The 18723-nt window shown below is 43.0% G+C and overlaps 2 protein-coding genes and 1 long non-coding RNA gene across 14 annotated transcripts in view; 2 read left to right on the top strand and 1 right to left on the bottom strand.

Annotated features, from left to right (window-relative positions):
• LOC113909793 overlaps nucleotides 1-17483 on the top strand; it is a 44737-nt gene extending 27254 nt beyond the window's left edge. For 5 of the 10 annotated variants that reach the window (XR_003515822.2, XR_003515815.2, XR_003515821.2 and 2 more), the window contains 2 exons: nucleotides 741-834; nucleotides 2532-2572. This is a non-coding gene — a long non-coding RNA (uncharacterized LOC113909793). Of the gene's footprint in view, nucleotides 1-740; nucleotides 835-2531; nucleotides 2573-11678; nucleotides 11717-17365 lie in introns of those variants that run through there. The other 5 variants (XR_003515816.2, XR_003515817.2, XR_003515824.2 and 2 more) reach the window with 5 other exon arrangements.
• On the bottom strand, nucleotides 5032-18341 carry L3HYPDH (trans-L-3-hydroxyproline dehydratase). Its single transcript, XM_027571352.2, has 5 exons — nucleotides 17673-18341; nucleotides 13083-13252; nucleotides 9986-10108; nucleotides 9759-9896; nucleotides 5032-6041 (listed from the first exon to the last, which is right to left on the bottom strand). The coding sequence occupies exons 1-5, from the start codon at nucleotides 18205-18207 to the stop codon at nucleotides 5916-5918; spliced, it is 1092 nt and encodes a 363-aa protein (XP_027427153.2). The 5' UTR covers nucleotides 18208-18341; the 3' UTR covers nucleotides 5032-5915.
• Nucleotides 18322-18723, top strand: part of LOC113909792 (JNK1/MAPK8 associated membrane protein) — a 26766-nt gene continuing 26364 nt past the window's right edge. The window contains exon 1 of one of the 3 annotated variants that reach the window (XM_027571353.2): nucleotides 18322-18453. In XM_027571353.2, the coding sequence (XP_027427154.1) occupies nucleotides 18450-18453 (4 nt within the window). In that variant the 5' untranslated portion in view covers nucleotides 18322-18449. Of the gene's footprint in view, nucleotides 18454-18525; nucleotides 18550-18723 lie in introns of those variants that run through there. The other 2 variants (XM_027571354.2, XM_027571355.2) reach the window with 2 other exon arrangements.

Raw genomic sequence — 18723 nt, 5'->3', positions numbered from 1 at the left:
CTGAATCTGAAATCTATGGGTGGGGCCCAGCCACACACCCTGCAAGTGATTCTGATGCACAGTATAGTTTGAGAAACACTGCTCTAAAGAATGACCGGTATACTTGCAGATCTTAGAACCACTGATACTAGTGCTTTGGATGCTTCTTTCTTTTTTTTTTTTTAAAGATTTTATTTTTTTATTTGAGAGAGAGAGAATGAGAGAGAGCACGAGAGGGAAGAGGGTCAGAGGGAGAAGCAGACTCCCTGCTGAGCAGGGAGCCCGATGCGGGACTCGATCCCGGGACTCCAGGATCATGACCTGAGCCGAAGGCAGTTGCTTAACCAACTGAGCCACCCAGGCACCCTGGATGCTTATTTCTGTGAGGAAAAATATCTTACTGGAAATTTGCAGTATAAATAGAAGTTTATTTAAGGTGGTAAATTAATGCATTATAGGAATGCATTATTAGATGTTTAGCAGTATCTCTAGCCTCTAACCACAACATGCCAACTAGTGACAACTAAAAATGTCCCTGGAGGGAGGCAGGATGACCACAACTGAGAACTACTGAATTAAGACAAAAATATATAATAGATGAATTTATTTAGCAAATCTCTGTGCTAGGTTTTCAGAGATAACAAATAAGGATCTCAGCCCAAAGAAGCTTACAGTTTTAGGCAAACACAAATATAGGACAATGTCATAAGTGTTGTTTAGAAATATAATGAGATTCTATAGGGGTGACTGACTCTTCCTAGGGTAGCTGATGAAGACTTCACGCAAGCGGTGACATTGGACTCTCCAAAAAGAGAAGACAGGGAAGGACATCTGATTCCTGTGCCAAGTCTGAAGGTCAGTGCCTAAGTCCTTGACTCTTGGGTACTGGTGAGTGAGGTTAGTGAGGGAGTGAAGAGAGAAATAAATGATAAAAGTTGACTGGGGTGCTCTTATGAAGGCCTCACATGCCATGTTACAGAGATTGAACTGCATCAGGGGCAGATGGGGTAATGGCACTAGTCATTGAAGGAGTTGAAGCATGGGAAGGCAGTGATCAGGTATGGTTCAGGAAGATAAGAGTGACCTCACCCTCTCCTGGTTTTCTGCCGGCCTTGTTTGCCTCAGTGTCGCCTGCATGTTCACCCCCATCATCTGCCTCTAAATGCTAGAGTCCATCGAGGCCTGGTCCTCAGCAGCTCTGAACTTCCTCCCTCATCTCACTCACACCCAGAGCTTTGAAAACTATATATTCATGACTCCATATTATATCTCTAGCCTCAAGCCCTATTGCTTGTTACTTGGCATCTCCCCTGAATGTGCAAAAGCAGCTCAAATTCAACATGACCAAAACGGGAATTCATGATCCACTATTCCTAAAAACCCTTGGTCCTCAACCGTTTGTATCTCAGAAAATGGCACTATCTTCCATCTAGCTTATAAGGCGAAAACTTAGGCTTCTTTCTAGATTAATTCCTCTTCCTCACCACCAGCCCATGTCCAATTTTCACCAAGACTTAGGGGTTTTACTTGTTAAGTGTCTTTCTACCCATTCACTTCCTCCATCCCTTCACCTTCCACCTGAATCTTAGCTCTCACCCTCTCTTCTTTAAACTACTGCTACCACTCTGAACTGGTCTCCCCGCATCCAGCCCCTACTCTACACGCTCAGCAGAATGCCTTTCAACAAAATAAATTTGGTCATGCCAGTCACTTACTTAAACCCCTCTAATGACTTTCTCCTTTTAACTTAGGATAAGGACCCCAATCCTTAATATTTCCTACAAGGCACTGTGTGAGCTGACATCTGCTTCCTTTCTGGTCTCATTTGGGGCCCCGTTCCTTCTTTTTGCCCCAGTCTAGTGACAGTGGCCTTTCGTGAGTTTTTTAAACCGCCCCTCATAGGGCATTTGCACTTGCTGTCCCCTCTGCCTAGAGAGCTCCATTCCCCCGCCTTCCCTGCATTCCCTTGCATTCCTGTCTCCACATGAATGTTAGTCTCTCAGAGGAAGCCTTCCTCGGCTTGTAGCACATCAACACTGTCTATAATTACATTTTTGTGATGAATCATTACCTGCCTCTCACTGTAGACTGTAGGCTTTGTGAAGACTAGAACTTTGTCTGGTTGGCATGTTACTAGATCCTTAACACTTAGCAGTTTTCGATACACAAAACCTATATTTGAATGACCGTGGGAGGAGACTCTGGCAACCAGGAGACCAGTTAAGAAAAGGCATTGTAATAGCCCAGAGGAGAAAGAGTCTGAATTAAGGCTTAGTGAAGAAGAAGAGATTTTTAAGGAGGTAATATATGGATTGGGGTCTTTGGATATAAACAATATCCTGTCTCACTTAAGCAAAAAAGGGATTTATTGGAGGGATAGGGGGAGTTCGCATTACAAAAGGATTATCTAACAGCTAGCCCCAAGAACAAGAGAAGTCAGGGCAGAGATAGCAGGTCAAGAAGCAGAAACAAATGGAGGGTGATCTCTTTAAAGCGCTATTGGAGTAAGTCCACTTCAGCCATTTTTCAGACCTTATGTCATTTCTCTCAAGATCCCAGGTCCAGGGAGAGAAAGTCTGGCAGTCCCAGCAAGGCTGCATGCAGGGGATGGATAGTTTTCCACAGGAAAAGGTGAGTGTTGTTGATAAAGGAAGGAGAAAGGAATGATGCCAGGCGAATCCACAGACATCTGCCTCAGAAGCATCAACAGACGAGATGAAAGGGCATGAACAAGAAGCCAAGGATAAATCACAAGTTCCCACCTTGCAGGATGGTGGTCCATTCATCAGGTTAGAGAATACAGGAGTATTCTAGGGGGCGGATGAGTTTGACTTGCACACCAAGTAGTGGACCTGCAGTATGGCTCTGAACCTTAGGATTTAGGGATTTGTAAGTTTTCAGCCTCTCTCTACAAGAGAGAAAAGCATGAGCATGCATGTGATGACTAGGGACAGGGTATTGAGTGAAGAGAGAGAAGAACCACGGGTGGAATGCTAGGGAGTAGAAAAAGTTAAGCAGGTAAAGGGAAAAAAGCCAGGCAGGTTAGAGTGACGTATTTAATGAGGCACACTGGCCAATTGAGAAGTCAGCGGTCTTGTGTTTTTGGTTTTCATTTTGTTTTGCTTTTCAAAGTAAGGTAATTTCCTCAGCCTCTTCTGAAGAAGGAAAGTTGCTGTGACCATGAGGTCACCTCGCGGCTGAGAGCTCACAGGCTCCTTATGTATTTTCAAGCAAAAAGGAGACGGCTCACCTGTAAAGCCTGAACCCAAATGGGTAACTAAAATAGATTGTTTAGAAAGTTTTGCTACTCAAATGCAGTCCTACTAGTAACATCAGCATCACCTGGGAGCTTGCTAGAACTGCCCCACCCCATTCCTAATAAATGAGAATCTGCAGTTTAAGATCCCCAGGTATTCATACCCACACGTATGAGAAACATTGTCCTAAAGAGGGATGGTATGGAATTTGTGGGTTTTAGGAGTTGAAGAGAAGGGTGCCCCAACTCTTTTGGAGTCTAGAGGACTTGGAGCCAAACTCATTGCAACTTCATGGTGAAGAGGAGATGGCCCTGGGCCCACACAATTGCAGCACTGGTGGGTACTAATGGGGACTGAGTACTAACCTCGTGACCTTGAGGGCTTCTGTGAGTGTCTCTATGGCTGACCCAGCACCAAGGGCATGTAGATACTTGCTCTAACATGAACCACACTTGGCTGCCAGGAGTCCACAGCAGCATCCACTGTGGATTGCATAAACCCTCAGGGGGCTGTTAGATCTGGCAGTTAGATCAAGCATAATTTCCAACAAATAATGAGGTAGAAACCAAATGACAATAGTCAAATAACAAATGGGAAGACGAGAAAATGTATCCGATGAACAGAGAGTCAGGAATGTAGAAATTTGACTACAAAGGGAAGGAAACAGGGGTGACAGCAAGCTAGAGAAGGAAGGCAGACAGAGGATGTTTGCGTCATTTTGTTTATGATGAGCGCATTTAAGTATCTAGAGCTAAGAGATCAGTGAGGGAAAGAGGTTGGCTTGAAAGAGGTTAATTAATGAGGCAAAACCCTTACCAAGGATGGCAAGGGATAGTTGTGAGCAATATTTAGAAGGTAGACTCAGCGGGGCTTTGTGACTGGTTAGACACATGGAGGTGGGGGGGGTAGTTAATTTCCCTAGTGTTGACTCCAGGAGAGGCGGTGAAGTACAGAAGGCGTGAATATTACTGCAAGGGTTTGGCTCTGGTTTGGATTAGAATTTAGGAAGATATAGGCAATGCCTACTTTTTAAAGTAGATAAGTTAATATGACTTGTGAAATTTGGAGAGAAAACAGTAGTTCTATTCTCATTTAATTAATTAATTTATTTAAAAAGATTTTATTTATTTATTTGACAGCAAGAGAGGGAGCACAAGCAGGGAGAGTGGGAGAGGGAGAAGCAGGTTCCCCACTGAGGTGGGAGCCTGGTGCAGGGCTCCATCCCAGGACCCTAGGATCATGACCTGAGCCAAAGGCAGATGCTTAACTGAGACACCCAGGTACCCCTCTATTTTCATTTTAAAAAGAAAGCACAGCAAATCTCTCTAATGTGTAGAAAATTTCTTGTCATAGTAAGCTAGTGATAGTTTCGTTTTTTTTTGAAGGTAAGTGATTTCTTTACCACAGAATTTTATAGAAAATGAGTGGAAAACATTAGTTTTTGTATAATAGGAAAATCAAGAACATTAACTATAAAGTTATAAAGCTATAAATCTTTCATTTTGGTCTGGTAATTCAATCACAGACTTAAGAACCAGATGACAAAATGAGTTAAAATTAATTACTTCAGTTTCTGTATGCTTAGAAAAAAAAATTTCACAAGAGTCTACTGACTATTGAGAGCATCACATATTGAATAACTTTTTAATACCTCATTTTATAGTGACTGAAAAATGATCAAATTTTATTTTGTTAATTTATTTTCAAAGATTTCATTTATTTATTTTAGGGAAGAGAGCGCAAGAGAGCACAGGGGCAGGGAAGAGCAAAGAGGGAGAAAGAATCTCAAGCAGACTCCACGCTGAGCCTGACTCAGGGCTCGATCTCACGACCGTGAGATTATGACCTGAGCCAAAACCAAGAATCAGACACTTAACCAACTGAGCGACCCAGGTGCCCCGACCAAATTCTATTTTTAACAGGTTCACAGATAATTAAGTAGCAAGAATTAATAGTTAACATTTCTTTCGGGCTTTAAATCTACCTGGCATGTAGTTGGTAGTGCAGGAGACTCACCCTACTCTAGTAATTCATTGATTTCCACTGTGTTTATAATGCAGTCAACAATCCCTTTTATAAACGCCTTAAAGATGTAACAGAAGTCTGATTATTCATTGGTCTTCTCACATCAGCTTATGGCACTTCAGTTACCTTGGAGTAGCAGCTGGACTTTGCAGCAACAGAGAACATCCTGGTAACAGCTATAACATCTGTTCCAAGAAGCTGACCCACCCCAGTCCTTCCCAGGCTATGTGTTTAGTACCTTATAATAATCCATCTCCCTTACATCCTGCTCAGAGAGAGGACATTATCTTACTCAAAAACTGGAAGACTAAAATAATGAACTTGTAAGAGTCATTGTTGTGAGGGCTACAATTCAAGCTATTATTCAAAGAGCATCTAAAACAAAATATTACAGTAAGTAGCATAGAGTAACATTTTAAAAGTAACAGGACTAAGATATTAATTTTACCTGATATGTTAATAACTAGAAAAATATTCTGAATTTTCAGCATTTTGTAAGTTAGACATAGGTGACATTTATACCAATTACATGTGTAAATATGAGGTATAATGATTATATTTAGTTACAGCATACTACTTTAGAAAGAAAGGAAGTTGTACAATTTAGATATCGTTTTCCACATAATTCAGAGAAAACCCTGACAAGTACTGAAGTCACTTGAGAAGGAATCCATCCTTCAGTGGGTCGTCATCTTCCACTATAAAACTTGCTGTACCTGTGTAATGGGCTTGTCCAGACACTTCCACTATAACAGCTTTAAAATCCCCACATTTTGCTTCCTGAGAAAAGATGAAAGGAATATAATATCAAAATACCGCATTTACGTTGTGTCTGGCCTAGAGTCATATTCTTGATTTTTATCCTTTTAGTATATGTGCTGCCGAAGCGAGCACTTGATTTTTATCCTTTTAAAGAAAACCCAAGGCTTAATCTTGTAGGTAATGGAAGGTTTTTAAGGAGAGTGACATGATCAGATTTGTGTTTTAGGTAACTTTAGCTGTAAAATGAGGACAAGTCAGAGAGGAAAGCAACTAGAAACCTAGAAACTTCTTTAGAGGTAACCTTCATTCATTGATGAACTCTAGAGTCACCAGGGCAGTTTTTAGGGAGGATGGAGAAGAACATAACAGAGATACCTGGCAGAGAGAATTGGCAGGCCTGGGGACTGGTGTACGTGGGAGGTGAGGAGTAGGAATGAGTTCAATGTGAGCATCGTTCCTAGTTGGGGAGCAAAGCAGGGGCTCCCATTAACCAAGATAGGGAATGAGATGGGAGGAGCACATTTACGGAGGAAGGAAGAGCTTTTTAACGAGATGATATATCTCTGAGACAGTCATTTCAAGATGAGTTTGGTAGACATTGGGAGTACGAGTGTTAGACTCAGGAGAGAGGCACACACAGTAGGCATGGGAGGGATGAAGGTTCAGGAGTCATCATCAGTGGGTGGCTGGGAGTTGGAGTCTCAAAAGTTGGTGAAATTGCCCCATGGCATCAAAATGTAGAAGAGATGAGAAGGAAACTAAAGGGGCGCCTGGGTGGCTCAGTCGTTAAGCATCTGCCTTCGGCTCAGGTCATGATCCCCGGGTCCTGGGATCGAGCCCCGCATCGGGCTCCCTGCTCGCTGGGAAGCCTGCTTCTCCCTCTCCCGCTCCCGTTGCTTGTGTTCCTGCTCTTGCTATCCCTCTCTGTGAAATAAATAAATAAAATCTTAAAAAAAAAAAAGAGAGAGAGAGAAGGAAACTAAGGATGAAATGCTGGGGACCCGTACATGGAAGTGAAAGAGACTGAGATGGTACCATCCGAGAGCTTGGAGGAGTCCGGACAGAGAGGGAAGGTGTGTGGTGAGAGTTAAGATGTCCTGTCAAGGATGATTATTAACTATAAAAGAAATAACTCCAAATCTTAACTACAGAGTATCCTTTTTACTTCTTAAATTTTTAAAAATATTTTATTTATTTATTTGACAGAGAGAGAGAGAGACAGCGAGAGAGGGAACACAAGCAGGGGGAGTGGGAGAGGGAGAAGCAGGCTTCCTGCAGAGCAGGGAGCCCAATGCAGGGCTCGATCCCAGGACTCTGGGATCATGACCTGAGCCGAAGGCAGACGCTTAACGACTGAGCCACCCAGGTGCCCCTATTTCTTAATTTTTTTAAGGTGTATTTATTTGTTAGAGAGAGAGAGACTGCGCGCCCACGTGCGCGCGAGCATGAATGGGGAGGGGCAGACGGAGAGGGAGAGAAGCAGACTCCCTGCTGGGCATGGAGCATAGGTGGGCAGTGCTTGATCTCAGAACCCCAGGATTCTGACCTGAGCCGAAACCAAGAGTTGGACACTCAGCCAACCGAGCCACCCAACTGCCCCTTATTTCTTAATTTTTAAACATGAGAATAAATCTTATGATAAGATATCAGTTATTAGATTAGGATACAGTAATTTCATTATCTTTTTATAAAGCTGCTGTAATAAAAGCCTCATTGAAAACTTGCTTTGTCTAATAACAATATAGTAGTGCTTAACAGTGTAGGGTCTACACAGAGAGGACCACATTCAGAGTCTGGCTCTGATATTCACTAACTGTTGGACCCCTGGCAAATTACCTAAACTCCTAATTCCCCATTTTATCATCTGTTTAAAAAGGATAATAACAGGGCTGACCTGCCAAGATTCTTATGAGAATTAAAATGGTATGTATATATTTATTTTATTTTACTGTATTTATTTATTTATTTTAGAAACAGCGACACACACACAGAGGGAGAGGGCGAGGGAGAAAGGGAATCTTAAGTAGGCTCCATGCCCAACTCAGAGCCCAGTGTGGGGCTCAGTCTCACAACCCTGAGATCAAGACCTGAGCTGAAATCAAGAGTTGGACACTTAACTGACCGAGCTACCCAGGTGCCCCGAGAAGGTATGTATAAAGTACTTAGCTTGGAACTATACAGTGAAGCACCCAATAAATGTTGTAGATTATTTTATCTTCAATCTCAGACTTGAAGACAATGTGTTCCAAATTTTTACATATGACATAAATGGTTTGGTATCTCATAAGATCACTATATTAAATAAGAATCCCTAACTTAAAAGAAAATTCAATATTCAGAAAAACCAAACTTCAAGCTATATTGGGATATAAAAGTCTATATTAGGATAGATTTTTTTTTGTCTTGTTAAAGGACTCTATGAATAGATTCATTTGGTAAATGTATCTGCTAAATTCATTCACTAAATTTACTTAGTGTAGATTTCATTTACTACTATTTATTAGTAAATAGAATTTACTATTTATTTCTGTTAGCACATTTAAAACTTGATTCTATTACAAAAGTTTTATTTTTCACAACTTTTCAGGACTTTCACATCCTATTATAAAAAATGAAACTCTCCTATAGAATAAAAACAAAAAAAATCCAAACCCTAAGTTAGTGGTTCTCGACCTTTTTGGTTTCAGGACTCCTTTATGCCTTAAGATTTGAGCATCTAAGGGCTCCTGGGTGGCTGGCTCAGTTGATTAAGCATTTGCCTTCAGCTCAGGTCATGATCCCAGGGTCCTGGGATCGAGTCCCGCATCGGGCTCCCTGCTCTGCGGGGAACCTGCTTCTCCCTCTGCCTCTCCCCGCTAGCTTGTGCTCTCTCTCTCTCTCTCTCTCTCTCCCTAGCAAATAAATAAATAAAATAAAATAAAAAGATTTGAGCATCTAAAAGTTTTTGTTTATGTAGGTTGTATCTATTAATATTTACTATATTGGGAATTAAAGGCATTTGTTCATTAATTCATTAAAAAATAATAAACCAGGGGCGCCTGTGTGGCTTAGTCGTTAAGCATCTGCCTGCGGCTCAGGTCATGATCCCAGGGTCCTGGGATCCAGCCCCGCATCAGGCTCCCAGCTCAGTGGGAAGCCTGCTTCTCCCTCTCCCACTCCCCCTGCTTGTGTTCCCTCTCTCGCTGTCTCTCTCTGTCATATAAATAAATTATTTTTTAAAAAATAATAAAAGTAAAAAATAATAAACCCATTATATGTTAACCCAAACATATTTTGGGAAAATAACTGAATTTGCCAAAACAAAACAATTTTTATGAGGAAAATGGCATGTGTTTTACATTTTTGCACACCTCCTTAATGTTTGGTTTTACAGAAGACAGCTAGATTCTCGTATCTGCTTCTGCATTCAGTCGGTTGGCTTATCACCTATCGCGTAGCCTCTAGAGAGTCCACGGTACACTCGTGAGACAATAAAAGTGAAAAGCAAATAATATCTTAATGTTAATGCATACTAAGTTTTAACCTTGTGGACCCTTAGAAAGGACCTTGGGGACCCCCAGGGGTTCCAAACCACACTTTGAGAACCAATATCCTAGCTGAACAGAAGTTTTTACAGGCCTGCTTTAAAATTCTCTTTCGAGAGCTGAGTGAAGAAACGTACCCCACATTCAGCTCAGGCCTCTTCAGTTTCCAAAGTAACAGACTTACAAAGAGGACGCTAGCAGTGTCACTCACCCTCACAGCCTTCCCCATGAGTACTGAGCCAGTTGCACTGCTTTTAAAGGCTCTGGTCTGGTTCAGTTCTAGAAGCCCTTTGTGGTACTGTAAGGCAATTCGGGCCGTCACTCCTGAGCCAGTAGGACTTCTGTCCACCTGTTCCAGAGTAAATGAAGATAAGAGTGTTCACCGTGTTCCAGTTCCATACTGTCTGGCTTTTGTGCCAAACGTTACAGTTTTAATACCTGTTCATCTGCAAACACGCAGATGTTGGCGGTTGGCTCCTCGCTATAAGTGTCTTTTCCATCTGTTAATATAGTTCCGTACAGAAAGGAAAGGTCTTCACTCTCAGGATGATTAATTTTAAACTGCAAATGACAAATAAAATTATCATGTAATATAAATTGTCATGTCAGATTACACGTAAAATAAATATTTTGATTCAAATTTATCTTTATAAATAATATAGATGGGGTATTCTGAGTCATAACTTTTCACTCTGTCATTTTTAAAACACCTTTTGGGTCAAGGCAGTAAATGATGTCTTTGTCTAGATGAATAAACATAGTTTCATTGGAAGTTAGGATTCTTATCATACTTTGAGTCCTTTCTAAGGAATTTGTCCTGCATATAGCCTCTACTAAAGGAACAGTCCTATTATATATACACACACACTCCAAACGCTATTTTATACACACACACACACACACACACACTCCAAATGCTATTTTATACACACACACACACACATACACACACTCCAAATGCTATTTTACACACACACACACACACACCAAACGCTCACACTCTTTGAAGCACTGACCTCAGACTGGCCACAGCTGTTCCAACAGGACAGGCTAAAGCAGTCCTGTGCTCCCCCTGAGGAGCTTGAAGGGGATAAGGTAGGAGAATCAGACAATGAACACCTAGAGCCGAAGTTAATACCATGGGCAGAAACAAGGCCTTGGAAGAGGCTGTGGGAAGGCTGTGAGGATGAGTGACACCCTTAGTTGCTTCTTTGTAAGTGTGTTACTTTGGAAACTGAAGAGGCCTGATTTGGGTGTTAGGTAAGTTTCTTCACTGAGCTCTCAAAAGAGAATTTTGAATTTTGAGCAAGCCAAAGTTATAAGAATGCAGAAGCTATTGGGTAAGAGAACAGTTGGATAAAAAAAAAAAAATCTGTAAAGGATGAAGTCAGCTTGTACTACAAAGAGAAGCACGCACTGGCATGGTCGCTAAGTCACATCTGTGGTAAATCGAGGTCAGGCCCAAGTGTGCAGTGCTTCCTGCTCTTCTCGGGAGGTCTAGGTTAACTTTTCCTCATTTTCTGTGACGTCTGTTAGCTCTCAAACTATAATCTTACTTCCATGTGCATCCTTACAATTAGTACATTCCACTGCTACTTACCTGTCATCTGAAGCAAGTGAATAGATTTGGGTTCTTAAAATCCAGAGTCCATCGAAAGCCAAGTTTAAGCGGTCTTCCTGCTGGATCTTTGTTCTGCATCCTCTGAAAGCCCCCATGCCACACCCCCACCACAGCATCATTACCTCACACTCTTTATGGTATTCTTCCCCGACCAGACTGAGCTCCTGGAAGTCGGGTTTGTTCTTTCCTGGAGTCTCTAGCATCTAACAGCATCGTGTGCAACTCACTAAGTTCTGGTAAATGTTTGTTAAAAGAAGGAATACACCTGAAACTAATATTACACTGTGTATTAACTAACTGGAATTTAAATAAAAACTTAAAAAAAAAGAATAAATGAATGAGGATGAATGTGTACTAACTTCAGCCCCCACCAAAATGGCCTTTCCCTAAATCTGCATCAGCGGTGTGAATGGTCAGCGGTTAACAAAGTAGTTCTGCTGCCTGATTCAGCACTAATAGATGATGCTATATATCGTCATCTCATACGTGGTTTTCTCCTATTTCTCTCAGAATCCCTCCCCCCTCGAAGTCCACCCCTTCGCACCTTGGTAAGAAGTTTACACTTTAATGAGAAGTTCAAAATTACTCCTTTTAAGAAAACTATGCCTTTTTCTCTTGATCTCATTAAAAATAAAGTTATTTCATGTGAAATTTTAGCTCAAACTATAAGCTGCTTAGTGAATAGAAAATTGATATAAATTCAGAACCTCAGAAGTTGCTATGATAAACTAATTCTAGCTATTGGTATTGACAGTCCTAGATAAATGACAATTTAGAACAGGAATAAAGTATATATTTTCATCTTGTTTAAGTTACAAATTATGTTAAAGTCTCAGGTATGTTAAATAGGCTCATAGTAATTATTAGTACAAGTATATTAGGCACTATCTTTCACAAGTTATTTTTTACTTAGAATAGTGATTAAATTCTCATATGCTAAAACATTCAAATACTGTATATGAGTTTTATTTACAGGTCCCAATATAAAATGGCAGACTTGTGCTAGAAATGAAAGAATATTCTAGACATATTTATTATCCAAACTGATTTTATCAGAATAGTTTTCCTAAGCCAAAACTAGACTGACTTGAGTAGTTACTTAAGTAACTTCTTAGCAATATAAGAAAATTTTACTAATTAGGAATTAATGTTCTCTGTGAAATAAGAGAAAGTCTGAACAGATTTAATGAAATCTATTTTGTGAGCTATAACTGACATTCATTATTTGCAAGTTTTGCAGAATGACCACATATAGCAAAGTATGCATTTCAAATTAGTGAAATACTGTTTGATACATTTTCTATATGTGTAAATAACCACAAATTATACTAGTATGTATATAATTAAAGTTAATAAGTTACTTATTGATCATTTATTATAGGTCAGCATTATTCTAAGTCCTTTGAACGTATTGACTTACTTCATTCTTTTTTTTTTTTAAAGATTTTATTATTTATTTGACAGAGATAGACACAGCAAGAGAGGGAACACAAGCAGGGGAGTGGGAGAGGGAGAAGCAGGCTTCCAGCGGAGCAGGGAGCCCGATGCGGGACTCGATCCCAGGACCCTGGGATCATGACCTGAGCCGAAGGCAGACGCTTAATGACTGAGCCACCCAGGCACCCCTTGACTTACTTCATTCTCATAACACCCTATGAAACAGGTATTTTGTAATTCCCATTGCACAACAGGAAGGTTATGTAACTCATTCAAGGTTGCAAAACTTACAAGTGGCAAAACTGGGACTCCTAGATAGTCTTGCTATAGAGCCCGAGATTGTAACCAGTACCTTATTTTTAGTCCTACTAATAATTTAAATATGTAGATATTTAACTGTCTGTGTAGACGTATAATTTATATTCCCTCCATGCCGCAGAGGAGGGCACATGTGATGAAAGCAGTGTTTGTACTGACCTGAGCTTTGACTGCTTCTGTCACTGCACTCGCTGCATCCACAAGGTCCCTTGTCTTTGTGGAACAAACGTCAAGTGCGAACTTTTCAGCACTAACAAATGCATAAAATGCTCCACCATATGCAATGTCTACCACCATCTTTCCATGACCAGGAACATCCACTAAGAGATCTAAAAAAGATGTGTTTGAAAATAAGTTTGTTGGGGCGCCTGGGTGGCTCAGTCGTTAAGCATCTGCCTCCAGCTCAGGTCATGATCCCAGGGTCCTGGGATGGAGCCCCACTTAAGGCTCCCTGCTCTGCAGGAAGCCTGCTTCTCCCTCTCCCACTTTCCCTGCTGTGTTCCCTCTCTTGCTGTCTCTCTCTCTGTCAAATAAGTAAAATCTTAAAAAAAAAAAGAAAAGTTTTTTAATAGTATTTTGGCAGTACAATTCAGAGCATATTTAATACGTATATTTTGGTGGAGGGGTACATTTTCCTATCATAGAAAGGAATGAAGCATTTTTGAAATGAGTAAGCATCAAAAAATAATAGGCGTTTAGCTGAGTGCATCTATTTTTAATTTAATGATACTCGCATAAATTTTAGAACATCTAATGCCATGTTTTTCTTAAATTGTATAAACTTATTTTGTTAACTACTTTGAGGATCTTTGCTAGAAAACGTCATAGAGGCAGAGAGAGGGGAAATCCTGGGACATCAATGTGTGAAAACAAGGGCGGAAAATGAAAGTCCCCTCTCATACTACTACTAGGAATTGTTTAAAGATTTTATTTATTTATTTGTCAGAGAGAGAAAGCAAGAGAGAGCACAAGCAGGGGGAGCAGCAGGCAGAGGGAGAAGCAGGTTCCTTGCAGGGCTTGATCCCAGAACCCTGGGATCATGACCTGAGCCGAAGCCAGACACTTAACCTACTGAGCCACCCAGGCGTCCCTACTAGGAATCGTTTAATATATGATTTTGGATCCTATTCACAAATTGGCTTTCTTCAGCTATAATGTCAAAACAAAATGAAAAAAAGATTTTTCTATGTAAGTTATATATACTCATTCATCTATGTATTTTCATTTCATGAAAGCATCCTACAGGCAAATACTCAGAATAAAGCCCTATGGAATCACTGATGTTTACAGTATCATTTTGTATCTGGGTTTTGAGTATTCTAAGTCCTCAACTTAACCAGAGTTTCACCTGAAGGTCAGTTGTTTGAAATCCTAAATTCATATTTCCAAAGGAATGGGGCTAGATGATATTTTAGGATATTCAAACTGTTTTACCCCTTCTTGCATTTTCCTTTTCCTCCTCCCCAGTTCAAGCTGGCTTGGTGATCACTGCCTCTGGGGGAGATGTATGGCAGGGGAGAAAGCAGGTTTTATGGAAACCTAAGATCTGGGGAGAAAGAGGTGTGTTGGCCTGAAGGGTCACCATATTTCTCTTGGTCAATAAAGAAATTTCCTCTGGACCGAGAAAAGAAGTGGCAGGTCTGGAGTGCAGAGGACGTGTGCTGACTTCCCCACAGCACTACAGGGAGGCTATAGGGTGTGAGAGAGGTAGCAAAGAGGAGGAGAGGCAGGGACAGGGGCCACATGGCCAGGGGCAGAAGATGCTTCACTGGTTGACCATGCAGGCTGATGACTAAAAGGCCCTCCTCTCCAAAGCCTTGGCTCTTCAAAGAAACCTTTGCTACACATGTATCAGGAAAGGGGACAGCATGTAGACAGATGAGGCTAGGCAAGTCAACAAGGCAGAATGGGGCCTCAAATTCAGAAATTCTGAAAAATAAAATATGGCTTATATGCCTGAGTTTGCACACTGACTCATACAAAGATACCAATCAGTATGCTATCAGTTCCAGGCTGGCCCACAGAGCCCTTTTAACACATGATGTGTCAAAACAGAGCAAGTTTATAATCAAGAAAGTAAAATATGCCTGTGGAGCTTAAGAGCAACTATGAGTGAAACATGTCTTTATCTTGATGCTGGTGCAACATAAAAATCAGACTTAATGAAAGGAGAATGAGGAAGTAGATGGAAGTTGGAAAGCTAAGCTAAGTGGCTTTGGTGTCCTCATGTGTAACATGGAACTGCTCTCCCCGCCCGAAAGGATTGCTGTGTGAATTCCATGTGATAATGTGTGGGGAGTGTGTGGCACAAATCAGAAATACCTTAATGTTAATAGTAAGGCCAAAAATTTAATTTCCAAAGGGAATAGGGTTTTTAATAGGATATTTACATTTGCTAATCACCATATTCTTCTCCCAGTTTCATTCATTCACTTACTCATTCAACAAATTGTTCTAGCACTTGAATACAGTAATAAAACAAAGTTTTCATTTTAGCAGAGTGGAATGGAAATAAACTCAGCAATCTTCTGAGGTGGGTGGGTACTGTTGTCATCTTCATTTTGCAGATGATGACCTTGAGGTGTGGAATCTCTTTTGCAAGGTCATCAAGATGGAGATGGGACAGAGCAGTGATCTTGAACACTTGTCAGTCCACTGTTTTAGCATTTTTCAAAGTAGAGAATTTAGGCTCTTTTTATTTTTTAATGGAGGGACTCCTTTTTTTTTTTAAAGATTTTATTTATTTGAGAGAGAATGAGAGAGAGAGAGTACACAAGAGGGGAGAGCGGGAGAGGGAGAAGCGGACTCCCCACTGAGCAGGGAGCCTGATGCGGGACTCGATCCCGGGACTCCAGGATCATGACCTGAGCCGAAGGCAGTTGCTTAACCAACCCGAGCCACCCAGGCACCCTTTTTTTAAAGATTTTATTTATTTATGTGACAGAGAGAGAGAGCACGAGAGCAGGAACACAAGCTGGGGGAGTGGGAGAGGGAGAAGCAGGCTTCCCATGGAGCAGGGAGCCCAATGCGGGGCTCGATCCCAGGACCCTGGGATCATGACCTGAGCCGAAGGCAGACGCCCAAAGACTGAGCTACCCAGGTGCCCCAGGATCTTTTTTATGACTCAAAGTGACCATTACAGCCCACTGATTATTGTATAGTCACACAGCCCTGCTCTCGGGAACTCTGCTTACAGATTGGCTGCCCTGACCCAACCAGCCCTGAGCTATGATGTCGTTGGTGATCCTGCTGCTAGCTGTCATTTCCCACAAATCTAGAGCACTTCCAATCTGCTGCTGGGGTTGCCTAAGGAGAAACTGGATAGCTAAACTATTTTAACTGCTCAGATTTTCGAGATGCAACCTAACCAAATTCCTGTCTATCTCAAGTGCCCTCCCAATCCGGATATGACACTTCCCAATCCGGATATGACACTGTTCTCTCCTAGAGGGCAAAGTGCCATCAGTTCCTCCAGGGGAATTCTTCATCAACCTGTGTGTTTCAGCTGCCTGAGGTTGCTCTAAGACTGACGAATGCCTGGGCTATTACTGTTTCATTCATAATTAGGCTAAGCTAGAATCCAAATCCTCAAGAAAGATCAAGATCTAATACAATGCAGCATTTATAGCAGCATTATCAACAATAGCCAAATTATGGAAAGAACCCAAATGTCCATCAACTGGTGAATGTATAAAGAAGATGTCATATGTGTATATATGTACGTATATAATGGAATATTACTCAGCCGTCAAAAAGAATGAAATCTTGCCATTTCCAACAATGTGGATGGACCTAGAGTGTATTATGCTAAGCAAAATCAGAGAAAAACACTATGATTTCACTCATGTGGAATTTAAAAAACAAAACATGAACATAGGGGAAAGAAAAAAAAAGGGAGGCAAACCATAAGAGACTCTTAATGATAGAGGACACACTGAGGGTTGCTGGAGGGGAGGTGGGGGGATAGACTAAACGGGTGATGGGTATTAAGGAGGCACTTGTGATGAGCACTGGGTGTTATACCTACAGTCTTTCTGTCTCTAGAAATATATTTTTAAAATTTCTGAGTGCTTTGCATACTATCATTTAATCCTCACCAAAAACTCAGTGAGATAACAAATGAAAAAATATAGGCACAGAGAGGTTAGGAATTTGATTAAGGTTGCGTAGCTTAAAGGGGTTGTCAGGATTTGGACTCACACAATGTTGGTTCCTGTTCTTAAAGAATAAGAGCAGCAACATCTGTATCTTCCGGGTTTAGAAACTGCTTAGTTCGTTCATTCTTAATTATTTCCCAAAGAAGTGGGGAAGGCACTTTTTACAGGTGAGAAAAACAGGACAGGGCTTAGTAACTTGTCAGGGGGCAACGCCTCGTAGGTGTATTCTGAATCAGCCAACGAACCCTGGTACCATCGGCTGTTCTTTGCTCTTTCCTTCCTCAGACTCACCCAACTGTGAAATCTCTAGGAATGCCTGACAGTGGGGAATGAGGCGCTGAGTAAGGGAGACACGAAATTCTGTACTCCTCAAGGCTCTCTCAAGACCAAGACGAAATCTGCGGGATAATCGAACTGCATGCACGGCACAAATCTGCAAGGCTAAGATGCTAACACACATTTGCATTGATTTTATCTTTTTATTAATCGCAAAGGCTCGTGGGTGGGTTAACTGCACTGCGTGAGTTCCAGGCCAGAGAGACGGTTAGTGTAGTTAGTTGCTTCCCCGACCTGGGAGGGTCTCGCCATTTACCTGTGGCCAGCGCGAAGGCTGGGACGCTGTGGAAGCGCACCGGGCCGCGACTGCGGCCGCCCTCGCATTCCACGAAGGCGGCCACCAGCCCGCACGGGCAGTGGATGTTGACGCGCGCCTCGCGGGCGCCGGCCGGCGGTGCGAGTACCAGCCCGAAGTCGAGGGCGAAGCGGCCCAGCGCCAGCACTGCATGGCCGCACATGGAGCTGTAGCCCTCGTTGTGCAGGAACAGGACGCCCAGGTGCGCGTCCGGCAACTCGCTAGGCACCAACACAGCCCCGTACATGTCCCGGTGCCCCCGAGGCTCGAACATGAGCCTTCGTCGCAGGTGGTCAAGGTGCTGGCGCATGTAGCGCCGCTTGGCCAGCAGCGTGGGGCCGACCACTTCCGGACACCCCGCCACCACGATGCGCAGGGGCTCGCCGCCCGTGTGCATGTCCACCACCGACAGCGCCGGAGTCCCCGGGTCGTGCGGGGGCAGCCGCGGCAGCGCCAGCGCCCTCTCCATCGCCTGCGTCCGGGAACGCGACCACATCCCCGCGGTGCGCCTTTTCGAGCCTCCAGCCCACGCGCCCACTCCGCAGGAGAGCTTCAGGACTTGCGGCCGCCTCAGGGGCGGGGCCTCCGAGCAGAGACCAAGAAGGGCGAGGGGGTGGGGCTTCGGGTGGTCGCCCGGGTTACCAGGAGGCGGAGCCGCCGAGCCGGCTGTGGCCCGGATGTCCGGGCGCTGCCGGCGGCTGATCCCGGAGCTTCTTCAGGGAAACCTGCAAGCGGCCAATGGGTGAGTGGTGGCCGAGGTCGCGGAAGCCGCTTGTCTTAGTCCCTGCTTCTTCCCCACGCTGGCGGCTTTGGGCTGTGCCCCGGGGGGCGGCCTCCGGTGAGCGGCGCATCCTTGCCTCTGGCTCGCACCGCCTCGGGCGGGCCCTCCTCCCGGGGTCGGGGTGGTCTCGGCCCCCTTGGGCTGCAGAGGAGACACGCCGTAGAGGAGAGGCGGGCTGTGTGTGCCAGGGCAAAAGACCAGGCCTTGGTTGTGTTCGAGAGGTCACTTCAG

Source organism: Zalophus californianus, chromosome 6 (genome assembly GCF_009762305.2).
Source record: "Zalophus californianus isolate mZalCal1 chromosome 6, mZalCal1.pri.v2, whole genome shotgun sequence".
In the NCBI taxonomy this organism is placed as follows: domain Eukaryota; kingdom Metazoa; phylum Chordata; class Mammalia; order Carnivora; family Otariidae; genus Zalophus; species Zalophus californianus.
Note: the sequence above shows the minus strand (reverse complement) of the source record. Positions and strands in the feature narration are given on the sequence as shown.

Bases quoted from the DNA above. Each gene is read 5' to 3' on its own strand.
- L3HYPDH (XM_027571352.2), bottom strand. From the start codon at position 18,207: ATGTGGTCGCGTTCCCGGACGCAGGCGATGGAGAGGGCGCTGGCGCTG. The intron at 13,253-17,672 runs GTAAATGGCGAG...CATCTTTTTTAG, and splicing joins AGCCTTCGCGCTGGCCACAG to ATCTCTTAGTGGATGTTCCT. The intron at 6,042-9,758 runs GTGAGTGACACT...ATCTTTTCTCAG, and splicing joins TCATGGGGAAGGCTGTGAGG to GAAGCAAAATGTGGGGATTT.